The 14,972-nt window shown below is 44.3% G+C and overlaps 1 protein-coding gene across 1 annotated transcript in view; it reads right to left on the bottom strand.

The window, feature by feature from the left end:
* The window catches only part of LOC121680662 (fibrillin-2-like), an 86,265-nt gene that overhangs the window by 66,201 nt on the left and 5,092 nt on the right, over nucleotides 1–14,972 (bottom strand). Inside the window, exons 6-8 of the mRNA XM_042060137.1 lie at nucleotides 9,629–9,826; nucleotides 3,951–4,076; nucleotides 714–839 (exon numbers count right to left, since the gene is read on the bottom strand). Coding sequence (XP_041916071.1) covers nucleotides 714–839; nucleotides 3,951–4,076; nucleotides 9,629–9,826 — 450 coding nt within the window. The remainder of the gene's footprint in view (nucleotides 1–713; nucleotides 840–3,950; nucleotides 4,077–9,628; nucleotides 9,827–14,972) is intronic.

Genomic DNA, 14,972 nt, shown 5'->3' with positions numbered 1-14,972 from the left:
AAAAAGGAAAGACTGAAACTAAATAGGCAGGGGACCTTTTGACTATATACCGGGTGTTGAATGAATGAATGAAACAAAGAAGCTCTTTCCACAGAGTGTTTGTATAGAATTTAATTAGCCGAGCTCTGCAGATGAGTTTGCATGCTGCTCCCTCAGCACAACCCAGTCATGAGGCCAGCATTGCACCTGAAACAACAGGGGGAACCGACAAACCAAACATGCACCCCATGCTCTCTATCTGCAGCCGGTCCCAGACTGACAATTACCTTATCTGCTCCCTGACAAACCACAGTTTATTTGACTGCAACGGAAAAATACTAACCCTGATTGGCACTGAAGTGTCAAATAGATACCGAAAGAATGCCGCCTTTGCATTGTAGATAGAGAAACAGGCTGCAGGCCTGTCCTGTCACTTATCAAACGCACGGAACTGCTGAACTGCTCAACTGTGAACACCGAGGAACTAAACTGCTTGTTTAGACAGCATAACGCACTTCGGTTCTGATTATTAAGCTGATGGAAGATAGACTGCCGTTCCTGGGTTCAGGCTGAGGATAGTCGTCTGTCCGTGCACGTCTTTCAGTGCCAGCTGTCCATAAAAATATTTCTCAGACACCCACTGAAATTCCTTTGATACGGACACTGCTGCACTGTCTGCTGTGCTCTTTTTCCTGGTCACAGAAGGAAATGGGAGTTGCAGCAGACGGACTTACCTAGGCAGCGGGTCTTGTCCGCAGAGGGCACCAGGTCGGCAGGGCACACACAGGTGTAGCTGCCCACGGTGTTCACGCACCGGCCGCCATCACACGCGCGTGGGATGATGGCACACTCGTCCACATCTGGCCAAAACACAGCAGACTGGTGTCAGATGGATTCACGTTTAACGCCATAAAACATTCAAGAAGACAAAAATCAGCTTGTTCCACAAAAATTAAGTTAGGGTTGATGCGTACTGTAATTTAAAACAAATTTAATCTAATTAATGTATGAATCAACTGATCACAAAAACACAAAAGATGGCACATACAAAAATAAACACTTATCTTGGTTACTGAGATACTGCTATTTTACTCTCTTTAAGGTAGGCCATTTTAAAATCCTGAAGTGACTACTGTACATGTTTATTTATTAGGCTACAAAATTCACTTGGCCACTTGGCCCTTGGCAGTCTGTTTGCCTACATAAATTACAAGCTCAGTTTCCATGGAGACACTTCATGCGGTCATTCATGCTGACTGTAACTCATGTCATCATTGTGAAAGAGTGTTTTTGAAAAACGGTGTTTTATGAAGTGTCAAATACCTCAACATGGCATACCTAGTGTCGAGGTTGTATAAGTATAAGTATAAGTATAAGTATATATACTCTTTTGATCCCGTGAGGGAAATTTGGTCTCTGCATTTATCCCAATCCGTGAATTAGTGAAACACACTCAGCACACAGTGAACACACAGTGAGGTGAAGCACACACTAATACCGGCGCAGTGAGCTGCCTGCAACAACAGCGGCGCTCGGGGAGCAGTGAGGGGTTAGGTGCCTTGCTCAAGGGCACTTCAGCCATGCCTACTGGTCGGGGTTTGTACATAAACAAAGTTGTTTCTTGCCACTATAAGACAAGATATAATGCTCACAAATTGCATACCCACTAAAATGTAATGCAATAGGCCATTTGTGCACGGGATATATTTAATCCATCTTTGCCTTTCGCATGGAGATGTGAGAGGAGTATCAGGTAGGTGATGGTGGAGCATTGGCCTGAGTGCTGAGTAAATGCTTCCTTTTACAGTGTCTTACCTCCTGCTTAGTGGAACAGTGGACTCAATGTGCGAGTCTGTGTGTGTGTGTGTGTGTGTGTGTGTGTGTGTGTGTGTGTGTGTGTGTGTGTTTGTGTGTGTGTGTGTGTGTGTGTGTGTGTGTGTATGCTGTGTAAACTCCACAGGCTACACTAGCCACTCTCTGGATTTTCCCCGAAACTAAAGAAAAGAGAAATGCCTTTCAGAGTGCGAAACTGAGTGAAAACCACAAATAATGCACTGTTTTTATCAAACAGATCTGAACTGATGTAATGCTGACTCAGTCTGGTTTGTGGATATGTTAGTCAGAGAGGGGATTAGGGATTAATGACTTTAATGACAAAATTTGTGTTTCATGTTCAAGTCCAGTGTTCTGTTTGTATCACTCAGGATAAATTACCCTTACTTTGAGTTTCAGACCTAAAATGTTATTCCTTTCGATAGGAGTAGGCTACACCCAGTAGCATATGACATTATGGGTACTGTAGGTGAATAAAATCAGTAAAGAGACAGTGGTATTATAATGGGAATATTTGACAAAATAATGGCTAAAACAGAAAATCTACTAGAAAAAACTGCATGCAACAGCAAAGGCATTACTTTGCTTGCTCAAACCACACCAATGTACCCTAACTTCACCCTCAACTGGCCCACAAGCCACTCTACGGATAGCCTTAGGGGCCTATGATTACTCACCTGATTAGCGCTAGCAGCCCAAACACTGGGTAGTTTGGTTGTAATTAGCATGTGACAAACCACTGAGTCACAAGGTAAAGACATTGGGATAATTGTTTATAATTACGTAATTTTCAGGTGGATTGTGCGGTCTGGTCTGGCAAATTGACCCCCCCTGAAGCAAGAGGGGTGAAATTCCAGTGAAAGGAAACACTAGACTTAATAATGGATGCTAACGCTAGCAGGGGGTATTATGGCAGTTAGAAATTAGCCAGGCAAACAGAAGTGTTCAAGAAGACTGCTTCAGGAGGTGTGAGACCTGGTTATTTTAGACAGTGCAGAGCTTTCCAGACCTGGGCGAAGACAAACAGTAAATCTGGGTGTGGGGCTGTCTGTTTGGCGTGAGAGAAAATTTTGAAATGACAGGCTGCTGCTAAGAGGAATGTGGCTAAGCTGTTTCACTCGACCACTGACGTGTCAGTGTCTGAACAGAACAAGTGATGCTGATGGTTTAGTCATATCTGGGCCTCAGGGTGAAATGAGCTGAATTTAGCTCTGGCAGAAATTAAATTTCCCACCTGTCTTAATATCAGTTTGATGATCTCTACTCACCTGCTTTTCACTGGGACAGGTAATTGATAATTAGTCAAAGTAGGCTAATTCCATTTAATGTTTCATTCCGTTTTCAAGGATCAGTTTTGTTTTCTTGATTGGACCGGTGGTTTTGATTTTGTTCTATGCTCCACTTCTACCATAAAATTATATTTGTGTAAGTGTGTGTGTGTGTGTGTCTGTGTGTGTATGTGTGTCTGCGTGCGTGCGTGCATCTGTCTGTGTGTGTGTGCGTGCGTGCGTGCGTGCATGCGTGTGTGTGTTTCAGGTGCTTTTTCCCATGCCTTTAATAACAGTCCAAAAAGCAGGTCCTAACACCCACCATCTGTCAGCAGACAGCTGTGTGTATGAAACCAACATACTCATTCAAAGCCCTTCTTCACCCCTCGAAAGATTTAGCAGTGCATTCCCCACAGGTAACATCAGCCATATCCTAGCAACGTGGAGATGGTGACCAGTTTGTTTGGACTTAATCTGATTTAAACCTCATTAAAATGACAGCTTGTCATTGCATGGCTGGTATTCTTTGTTTACTTTGATCTCAATAGCACCTTGATTATGTCACCATCAACATGCTCATTACTGTTATATGAACAATCTGGTTAGGGGATGTTCTAGAAATGGAAAATGACCACATTACCATAACCATCTGTGCTCAGCTCTAAACCATGCCAGTAAACACCTTGTCTTGACTGTTATCATATATTCATATTGGTAACCCTCATATTTCCATAGCTGTATATAAATGGATACATCACCCAGATGTTCACTAGAGTTTATATTAAGCCTACACCTGTCCCAGGTGAATTTACACCTCTACAACTGCCTGCCATTGAAGTAACCATGAAATATTACTTCTGGATCACTCACCTTCACACTTCTGATTGGCTTCGTTCTGACGATGACCAGCTGGGCACTTGCACTCGTATGAGCCCACGGTGTTAATGCAGTTGCCTCCTTGGCACAGCCCTGGAATGGCCTGGCACTCGTCAACATCTGGGCACACAAAGACAAGATCGTATAAACAATCACAACAACATCTGGAAGCTAGCGCCAGCAGCATTAATGTCACAACAGCGGTCAGCCAAGTGACATAAATACAGACACGGATGGCAAAGAAAGCTACAGTGACTGCAACATTTGCTTCAGTGTAGGGTGTAAATGAGCCTGTTTTGCCTTTTAAAATAAACCATCAAAAACTTTTGCTTTCCTCTTACGTTTTGCTATTACGCTCATGATTTTAACAGCCTCTGCGTAGGAAAATTCTACTTCTCCTTCGCCGGGCCTGCCAAGCACATAAAACAAGAGTTGAGAGCTGCTAAATTTAACAGAGGCAGTTCACTCATAACCAGCAAATCACTGCTTTGTTTCACACAAACACCTGGACCTCGATGTTCAACCAATCCAGCAGTAACGCCGTTCTGTTATCACACCCCTTGCTTTTATGTGGCTTGCTAATAAACGCCATTATACATGGCTGGATCTCAAGTTCTCGGTTGTCTTTCTCTGTGGTGGCATTGTGTGTGTGTGTGTGTGTGTGTGTGTGTGTGTGTGTGTGTGTGTGTGTTTTTGTGTGTGTGGAGTGTGATCCAGTGGGCTGCGTGACTTCCTGTGTCCCTGTGGACAGGGGCCATGCCATGGCTTTTCCCTCCTCTCCTGAAGAAGGCATTTTTTGGCCGACACCACTTAAAGAGGGAGCCGGCACTCCACAGTGACAATATGACGGGGGACAGAAGCAGCATTCACAGGGGCTTTAATATATCCTCCCTCAGCCCACACCCCGGAGGAATGAAGGGCCCCTTGTGTGACCGACTGTAGGAGGGTGGAGAAACAGAGCCAAGGAGAGAAAGGGAGAAGGGAGAGAAAGAGAGAAGAAACAAGAAAGAGAGAAGGAGTGGGTTGGGGAAGTGTGTGTGTGTGTGTGTGTGTGTGTGTGTGTGCATGTGTTGGTGTGTGTGAGTGTGCATGTGTTTGTGCGTGTGTGTGTGTGCATGTGTTTGTGCGTGTATGTGTGTGTGTGAGAGAGAGAGAGAAAGAGAGAGAGAGAGAGAAAAAAATGTGTGTTAAATTGAAAGGCATGCTTAATGCATGTGAATCTGAGCTTCCCTGAAAGTAAAACAAAGAAGGTCTCTAGTTTTCCATCCCGGTTATTTGTGGATGAAAATATTTAGATTTCATGGACGTCCACATGCACTGGAACACAGCACAGGAGCAGCACTAACGCTAACAGGACAGACCTCAGTAGGGGGAGGAGAGGGGGGGGGGGGGGGGGGGGGGTGCACAAGTAAGTGCTATCTCTTACTCAGCTTCACCCCACAGACCTGGCAACCATGACGCCCAATGCCATTCTCTCTCTCTCTCTCTCTCTCTCTCTCTCTCTCTCTCTCTCACACACACAAACACACACACAGACAGACACACGCATGTATGCACCTACACACATACCGGTATGCACGCACATACGCACAATCAAAAGGCACACAGGGTTACACCATTCCTCATGTGACTGCCCCTCTCATCCTCTCTCTCTCTCTCTCGCTCTTTTGATTTAATTTTCTCTTTTGGAATTTCTAAAATGCGGTATTACCACAGCATGTAACACCCAGAGCTCCAGTGCTACATTCAGGCTATTTGTGTGGTTCTGACATATTGTGATTTATTTTTTAATTTAAGCAACTTTAACATACTTCAAAATCTTCTCATTTTATAATAAGTCATAAACTCACTGACTGTCCCTCTTTCTGAAATTAAAGGGTTTTCCCTCTCCACTCTCGACCTCTATTATATTGTACTGGTATGAGAAAAGTCATTCTCTTTCCTCACTACCTCTCATTCCTTTATATCATGAAATTAAACATGGAGTCAGTTCTCACTGTCTAACTACGTCTGATAACTGTGACTTATGGGGGCTTCTAGTATATTCCTATCAACGGGTACTCTCATTAGCACTAAATAATCACACATTTTGAATTAGACAGCAGTGAAAAATATCACTATTATACATACTAACATTACATCAGCAGCCTGGCTCTGACCAAAGACCCTACTCATTTATTGTACCAAAATAGCAGAAACGGGGTCAGTTGAGTTCTCAATGGCAAGACTTCAATTTGGCAGAAGTGAACATTGGAATACGCCTATCTATGGTTCATACACACGATTACAAGACATTCATTCTCTAAAAAGCTGGTCAGCCACAACCACAACAGAAGACTACATTCATACTTCTCTTCAACTTCCAAAAATAAAAATTAAGACGTTTAATTGTGTACCTAATTATTCTTTTTCCTGATGAAAAAGAAAAAATGAGGTTGGTCACATCCTGTGTGTCTGGCCAAACGGTGATTTCACTCAGGCAGGAAACGTGCCCGAATGGCTACACCTGAGCACTAATTAAGAGGTAAATAAAGCTCGTCAGATCCCCAGCCTGTGTTGTGTGTTGTTTGTCAACCCTCACCAATATGCTAAAGATTACCCCAAAGTTATTCCAGATGGTGAAATGGTGCCAGTTTTTTCGGTGATAAGGCCTGGCAGCGGATTAAAAAAAAAGTGGCTTTCCAGACAAGTTTGAGCTTTGATAAATTGCTCCAGCATGCTGACGGCAGCGCTGTGTAGCCGCCATCTACTCTCTCCACTGGAGGGACTGCCAGCTGGACTGTATGGGGGGTATCAGAGATCTGGTCAGTCTCTTTCTCACTGGCAGTGAGGGGACTGGAGAGGCAGTAGAGAGAGAGATCGAAAGGGGGAAAAAGAGAGAGTGAGGGAAGGAGGAAGCAGTATGAGAAAAAAAAAACAGTGTGTTAAGAGCCAGAAGTAGTGCATGCACATGTATGCGTGTGCGTGCCTGTGTGATGTGTGATGATGCGTGTGTGTGTGTGTGTGTGTGTGATTTGTGTGTGAGTGAGTGAGAGAGAGACAGAAAGAGAGACAGATAGGAAATAGGGAACAGAGAACAGGGAGAAAAAGGAGGGAGAGTCCCTTCTTTACAGTCCGTCAATGTTTCCAGTAACACACTCCATAGAGAAGATAAAGAATTGGGGAAAAGAAATCGACGCCGTCTTGAACTGATTGGGGCGTTTTGCTCGGCTGGAAAGCGCCTCAGTGTTTGTCGTTTTCTCATCCCAAGGGCATCACAGCTTGTTCGCTGAGGAGTGGTTTGATGTGATGTGCTTTTCAGGGGCTTAATTAGGCCACAAACAAAATGCCGTTTGTCTGTGATGGTGACGCGCCTGCACAGAAGGGCGTCCAACAACAACAATTATATTTGTGTTTGCCGTCCAGAATAATTGAAACCAGGTCAGTGTGGCAGTGTGAAATTGCGAGAACTCTATATGGTAACATGTCATTTAATCCTGTCAACAGATTGCTATAGATTAGGGTGAAGTTCTGAATGAATTTCTTGTTGAATAAAGTTAGGGAAACACTTAAGTTGCAGGAAATGGAATCATTCTATTCTCCCAGTTTGATAGTGAAAAGTAAGAGAAACAGTCTCAGGGGCAACATTATCACCAGCACTGAAATATACAAATACAACAAGCACACAGTCCCAAATAACAACCTTAGAGAAAGTTATAAGGCTTATACCAAGACAAGAAAATATGGACTGCTCACAAAGTCCTTATCAGTCAAGACAAAGCTGTCCCCCCAGCCAAGAAAGGCCAACCACCCATCTCTCTCACACACACACACACACACACACACACACACACACTACCATGTCAGTGATGAAAGATCAAAGGGGAATGTGGGGGAAATCAGTCATACCATTCTCAAGCATCTGCTCTGTCTGTGACAGAGGGGGGAGGCCAGCTCTGATTGGTGACTGAGTGGGAACTGTTAGACAGACAACGACCCCATAGATTTAATCTTGTTTTCCCCTTTATACTCCTTCTTAATCTCTTGTTTGTCCTTGCTTCCTTGTATGTGATTGTGTTGGTGATGTTGTTATGAAATATTTGCATTCCACCGGTCTTAATGTTTTAGTCTTAATGTTTAGTCTTTTGTGATTTTTTTTGTCTTCCACACAACAGTGTTGCTATGATGCAAAACAAATGACTGGTTAAATCTGACAGCGTCCAATCCCATCATCGTACTGCATGTCCTAGAAGCTCCAATAAAATCAGCCCCCTTTCCTCTTCCTCCTCCTCTTCTCCTTGGCATCTCAGCAGTCGGGCACGTCATGAAGACTCTGCCATGAGAGGCCTTGACAGCCCAGACACACTTCAGGTTTCCTCGGCCAGCCCATATGCCGGGCACTGGCCCACACATACACACCACTGGTGTATTAAACACAAATTCCACATCTCCCTTCACAGGAAAGGGGAGCACGCTGCGTGCTGCCCGCCCGCCCACACGCCCACCCGCCCGCCAGGTCCTAATGGCCGCCTCACGTCTTCCTGCCCAGTTTCTCGGCTCGCTGCTCTGATCTCTGATTCTGAGACGTTCTTGATGGCACCGGGACGGATGTCTGCTCCACTTCCCCTTTTGTCTGGAGCTGGGGCTCGACCCGACTCGGGGAGCTGAGCGGCTGTATTATTATGCCCGCCCTCTTTGAATCTCCCCTCGCTTACTTCCTGTCCCTCTGGCTCCAGCGTGGGGAATGCATACGGGATGAGAGCAAACGCCGCAGGGTCGCGAGGGGACAAACGCGGCTACTGAAGTATCCACAAGTATCTGGATGGACGATGCACTGCTGTGGCTCATAAGCGCACCGCATATAAGTGCAAACCTGAGTGTGACATGAGACACTTTCGGTGGTGTACAGGATTGTATTGAAAACAATGGAATCTGAGTAATCAAATGTTGAAAGCGAAGTGCACCAATGTGCAATGGCCATTAATCACCGCATAGAAAATCCAGCAAGTGAGGGATAAGGCATTGCCACAGAGTGTGTGTTTCTTCAATTTGCATAAAACTGCTGTGCAAAAAATATAAAGATATCAATGTGATTTTATTCAATGAATGTTATTCAACATGCCTTGCTAACTTATTATACTTATACATTGGAGCTAGGTATAAGGGCTGCTGTTTGGAACGAAACACAACATTGCAATTGGAAAGTTCACCAGGAATGACTGTTTTGGACATCATTTATGATGCATATTTGACTAAGAGTCTACCTAGGTTGGATAAGGTTTTGTCAAAGTGATGTATTTTGGAAAGTTGGAAACAACTGCATGAATTCAAGTAATCTTTCCAATTAGAATCTATCCCTGTTAAAGTTTGGCTTATCGAACATAGTGAAAGGTCAGCTGACCTGGGCTCCTCGGTGAAAAGCATGGAAGCCAAAGACTACAGTTTGTAACAGTGGAGTATTACAAATGCATTGTACTACATTATTATGTTATGCTTATAGAAACTATCAGGGTGATAGTAGGTGATGATATTGCTTTTGAGTAAGAGCTACATAACATTTACATAAAAATGGTTTGAGGGACTAATTTCATTCTTGAAGGATTAGTGCAAACATTGCAACAAGAAGAAGTTATTTTACATTATCAGCATGTGTTGTTCCAACATATGGGAGAGATATGGTTGGTGGCACGTACCCTGGCATGCCCCGGTGCGGATGTTGGGAATGAAGCCACGGCGGCAGGGCTGGGGCTGGGCTGGGCACATCTCACAGGGGTGGCCCCAGGCTCGGCCCACGGTGGCACAGCACAACGTCTTGGTGCAGACGATACCACTCACCTGGCCCTGGCACATCTGGTTGTTGACCTGGGTAAAGCAGGGCCCTGTACGGTAGTCTGTAGGGCAACAGAATCAGAAGCCGTAGGTAAGTGGGTGGCTTTACTGGACACTGGAGTTCAACTTTTACACTTTGAGTGAGTATTCATAATGTCTAACACAAGAATTAGAAATGATTGATTAAGGACCTATCATTTTGTCTGAGAATAAGAAGCATTATGTGAGAACATGGTGACCCCTTTTATATCACATAAAGTTCATGAAGACAGAGGAAAATATCATATTTTGGCATCCAAAGAAGTGTCTGAAAGTGCGAGAATGAGGTGAACAATTTCCAATATGGATCGATTACAATTGAAAGATTGCCCTACGAGTGATTGTTTTGTGTTCTAGCCAGACCAAATAAATTCTGACTAGACGAGAGTTATGCCGACTCCAAAATCAGAATTTAAAAGCCAATTTTTTATAACTTAGCAACAAAAACAAAACAGAAAAGTCAGCATGTGAAGTCAATTTTGAAGCAAAACACCTCATTCAGATGAACGTCTCGCTCAAAAGGAGACCTTCAAACACCGAGTATCCACTTGAGCGAATAAATATTTGACTTAAAAGCCTCTGGCTGCAGCCGGGGGAAAGCACCACAAACACATCATGAAACTCCAAATAAGCATGTAAGCAGTCGGATTTAGTGTGGTGACGAGCATTATTGCTCGCAGTTAAGAAATCATTCCCGCCATTCCTAGGACCCTAGGATACCCCCCTTTGGACTGGCTCTTTGCTTGTACAGTGGAATCCCCCCCCCCCCCCCTCTCTCATCCTAACTGAACCGTGCCTCAGCTCCTTGAGCGGATCATCCCTGTGGTCTCAGCGAGTAAACCCTCGTAAAAAGCTAGCCTCGCCGAAAACGTGCACATCTGCGGCGACTGTTGTAAATTGCTAAGCAAAACGGTAAATACAGCTGCAGAGAGGCACAGCCGTGCAGCGCCGTCTGTGTCGCTCTCCGCGGTCGCTTTTAAAACTTGGGTATAAACATTTACAGAAGACACGCAGAGACCCCACGTTTGGTGGTGCGCGTCAATGTGACGGTCAAGACAGGATGTGAGCCCTTCAGAAGATGGAAGAGACGGCGGCTAAAGATTAGAGCGGATTAGTGGAGAGCGAGTTGGGTCTGTGGTTAGGCTAACAGTATTGACAAAGATGTAGTGAGAGTGGCAGAATAGTAGCCTAGAAATGATGGAAGAGCACAATGCTAAATATAGGCTCTGCTTGGGGGTTATGCATCCATTTGGCAAATCCAGCCATCTATGTCTGTTCATTCATACAGTAAGAACAACCAGGAGGAGATCTTTCAGAGCAGCTCTGAGGTAGGCTATGCAACAAGAGAAATGTGTGGCACAGTAGGCCTAAAGCCAATTTCAGGTTTCATCATGCTATGCATCTGTGCTAGGGTCAGGAACACACTGTCCAAAAGTAGTCTGTAGTCATGGTCATTTTAAACAATCAAATCCCATCCTTGACCATGACCCAAATGACTATTTTAACCTACACCATACAACTAATATGCCACGATACCCCTGGCAAAGTACTCTGTGGCCTCCACACTAATATAGCAAAGGATTGGATGCATGGGATCTCCCTGTAACCCACTTCATTATTACTGTCCAGACTTTAGAGCTAAAGACTTCAACCCTAAAGCACTTAAGAGCCTTTAATAGGAAAAAGGAACTTTCTAGATGAAAAGTGAACACTGGGAGGATTTCGATCCCTCAGAGGCACACTTGTGTGGCCCACATCTTACAGTCTTTCCCATCAAAGGACCACTGTCAATATTTCTTTATTTAACACTAGGTGAGGGTACATAAAGGAATGTGGGGCATATGTTTTGAAAGGGTATACCTTCATCCATCACGGTTTGTTTCTGTGGAATGATTTGGTTCAATATTTTTGTTTTTGACATCTGGTTATTGAATCTATCCGCAAAGCAACCTCTTGAAGACAAGGGGTGGGCATCACTATGAATCAATGTTAGCTTTCAGCAGGTTTTTTTTTCTGTCATTAAAACAAGTTAGTACTTTCCAAGGCCTAATATCACAGTGTCAGACACCCATGGCTAATGCTACACAAATGTTATTGGAACCACTGCTGTGATGTTGAGCAAAACTGCAACTCGGTAAAAAAGCCTGTCAAAGTCAGTAGAAGCAGCAGCATGGGGGAGTTGCCTAGTGAATATCATGTCAAAGCTATTTAGTCAATGGTGACATTGTTATAAAAAAGAATGAATGGGACTTAAATATCAACACATATCTGCATTTAAAGAGATTCCTTAGAGAAGTTGTCAAACTTCTATCCGTTCTACATAAGAATGACTAAATTGGATGGGAAATATTGCTTTAGTGAAACAAGAGGAGCCAACCACCAATAACAGGCAATCAGAAGGCAATCATGAATCATTGTCTGACTAGCGGGTGTTGTCTGAAGTGAATTTGACATAGTGCAAAGAAAGAAATGACAGAAGCAAGAGAAAAGTCCCACCGATGGAACACAAGATCTATGTCTGGGTGGAGCTGGGATGCGTCTTCACCACTTTTTCCTCAGGGTTAGCGTTAGGAGAGTCTAAAAAAACAGAGAGCTACATCATCCTCAATCTGTCACAGACATGCGAGAAAGGCCATTCTGACACACAAGCACAAACAGTTCGTCTCATCCGGCTGCAAGCCGACCTAAATTTAGCAAAACATGGCTCGCTCAGAGCTCTGAAATCGCAGTCATTTACTATTCCCTCCACTGTTTAGGGTTGAGTTACATTATAACCGCCTACAATCACTTGCTTTTCACATAGAAGCAACAGGATTCAAGCAACAGCAGCATCAGACAAACAGAAGGATAATTTCAACAATAAAAGATCCCACCATTATCCCTATTTATTTTGTGTAAACACAGCATAGCCAAAGGCTTTTGCATTATATAATTGCACTGATTTGATTCATGGTTTGTTGATGCCAACAGACATTTGCCTTTCATTTAATTTCCATTTGTTGCATCACAAGGGGAATTAATTGCAAAGACTTCATTGCACATTCACCACTCTGTATGTTTACTGCTACTTAAGATGAACTGTACATTGTGCCAGCAATCAACAACACGCTGTTTCTGTGCTACTTTGATCATCTATAAATATCATCACATGGTAAAGTTGGGACCACAGTTTGCATAAACGGGGTGATGTATTAGTTAAAAGGACATTTTTTCTGACTGGTTTAAAGTCGCTACAGTCTCTGTCGCAAAGCTGTAAAGTATACAGTATCTTGAGACATAAACAATTGGAACTCACAAAGTCCCAAAACTAGTGCAGCATCAGTGTACAAATCATTCACCCTGAGAGATGCAGAACATATACTGATTACTTCCTGTCATTGACACTAGGGCCAATCAACAATTTCCCGCATCTCCGCAATACAACAAATACATCCAGCGCTTACCAATGCTGCTATTTATACTGTAATGATGGGAAATACAGTCTCTGCCAATGGTGATGGAAAAAACACCTCGCTCAATTAAGCAGAACTTATATGAACTCTGTGTAGGATCAGCACACAAAGTAGTGTCTGTGACACTCGACAAAGTCCTCAAACTGAGGCCTTCTAAAGACACTGGATCTGGATCTCCAGACGACTCCATCAGGAGCAGGGCCCTGCGATGGGCAGAGACTGGGGAGGAAATGAGTCTGGTCAGCCCGAAGCTCCAAGCGCTCACTGGCTAGCTGGCTGGACCTACTACCCTGAGTGCTCCATTCCTCTCCTCTATCTCTCCTCCACACGGATAGACTCTCTCCATCTTCGTTCAGGCACGTTACACATGTGTTCCACATTACTGACCAGCCATGTGCTTCGGCTCGTGGTGCACTCATAAGGCAAGAGAGTCTTCCCCTCCCAGCCCCTATCCTTTATCTAGTCCAGCCCACGCCAACCCACCGCCTCCACTGACCTCCCTCTACAGCGAGATGGACTGACTGACTGGCTGCCTTTGATTCGTCAATTCATCTTCACCACCGATGGAATTTTCACTCGGTGAAACGCTTGGCGGTTTCAAACACACCCATTTCAGGAAGTGGCAGAATCTGCGGAGAAGTGCCAAGTGCCTGCTAATTGGGAAATGTCCCCTGGAGTTAAAAGGGAACTGGGGAAGTACACGCAAATTTGATCAATACATGAACTGAGCACATGAAATGAGCTCTGTTTACATGACAAAACATTTCCAACATAAACTCTTTTGTTTCCATGATGACACCAACCAGGAAAAAAGCACCCTGACAGTAAAACTCCTAGGTCTCTCTGCACATAGAAACAGACACACCCTTGAAAAGATTACAGCCTGTCAGGCCACTAGCCCCTACCCCAGCATAACCCACACATCAGCAGCTTTTCTACTAATGAGTGGTGGCAAAGCAGTTTCTTCTGCTGCGCGACAAACTGTGACATCCTCGATGACACGTCAAGACACACAGCTGTCAGTGGTCTGGTCTCATGTCGAAACGCAGGTCCCCCGAACTGGTGATTTAATCAGCTGGACCCAGCGACTTGAAACACATTCCTCGCCCCCCCCCTCTGTTCTGATTAGAGGGGGATTTCAGTGACAGTTGGAGGGAAACGTTTACTTTTTCAAGGCCTGTCCAGGTTTTTTCTCTCCCTTTTTCCAAAACTACCTATTCAAGACCTCTAAATCAGGTTGTCAAAATGGGGGCCCTCTATTTAAAAAGTGAACATATGACAGACCAGCACAACACATAACAGACTGCTTGGCAACGGTAACTAGGGAGAATGAAAGTGAAGTGTGTGAGCGAACAGGTGACGGTCCAGGGGGAGTGAGTGGGCGAGAGCTTTACGCAAGGGTCCTGCAACTGACCTTACTGATGTTACAGAACATGAGTTTCAATCATATCCGTCTACATACAGCCCATGCATGATGTCCATTTGAACAGATCCGCCCTGAATTGACCCAGGATGGGTTGTAACAGCAATCTCACAGGAATATGGTTTTGTCAGAGTACACAGCATGACCAATACGACTCTGCCTACGTACCGGTATACACATTTCAGCGTGTTTCATCAGACAAGTTAAAGGAAACTAGATAACCCTCTCCACACACCCACATCCAATCATCCCACTCGTCTTGGAACCAAGTGCTTATTGTTCTTGGTCGGTTCC

Source organism: Alosa sapidissima, chromosome 13 (assembly GCF_018492685.1).
Source record: "Alosa sapidissima isolate fAloSap1 chromosome 13, fAloSap1.pri, whole genome shotgun sequence".
In the NCBI taxonomy this organism is placed as follows: Eukaryota; Metazoa; Chordata; class Actinopteri; order Clupeiformes; family Clupeidae; genus Alosa; species Alosa sapidissima.
This window is presented reverse-complemented; position numbering and strand designations above follow the sequence as displayed.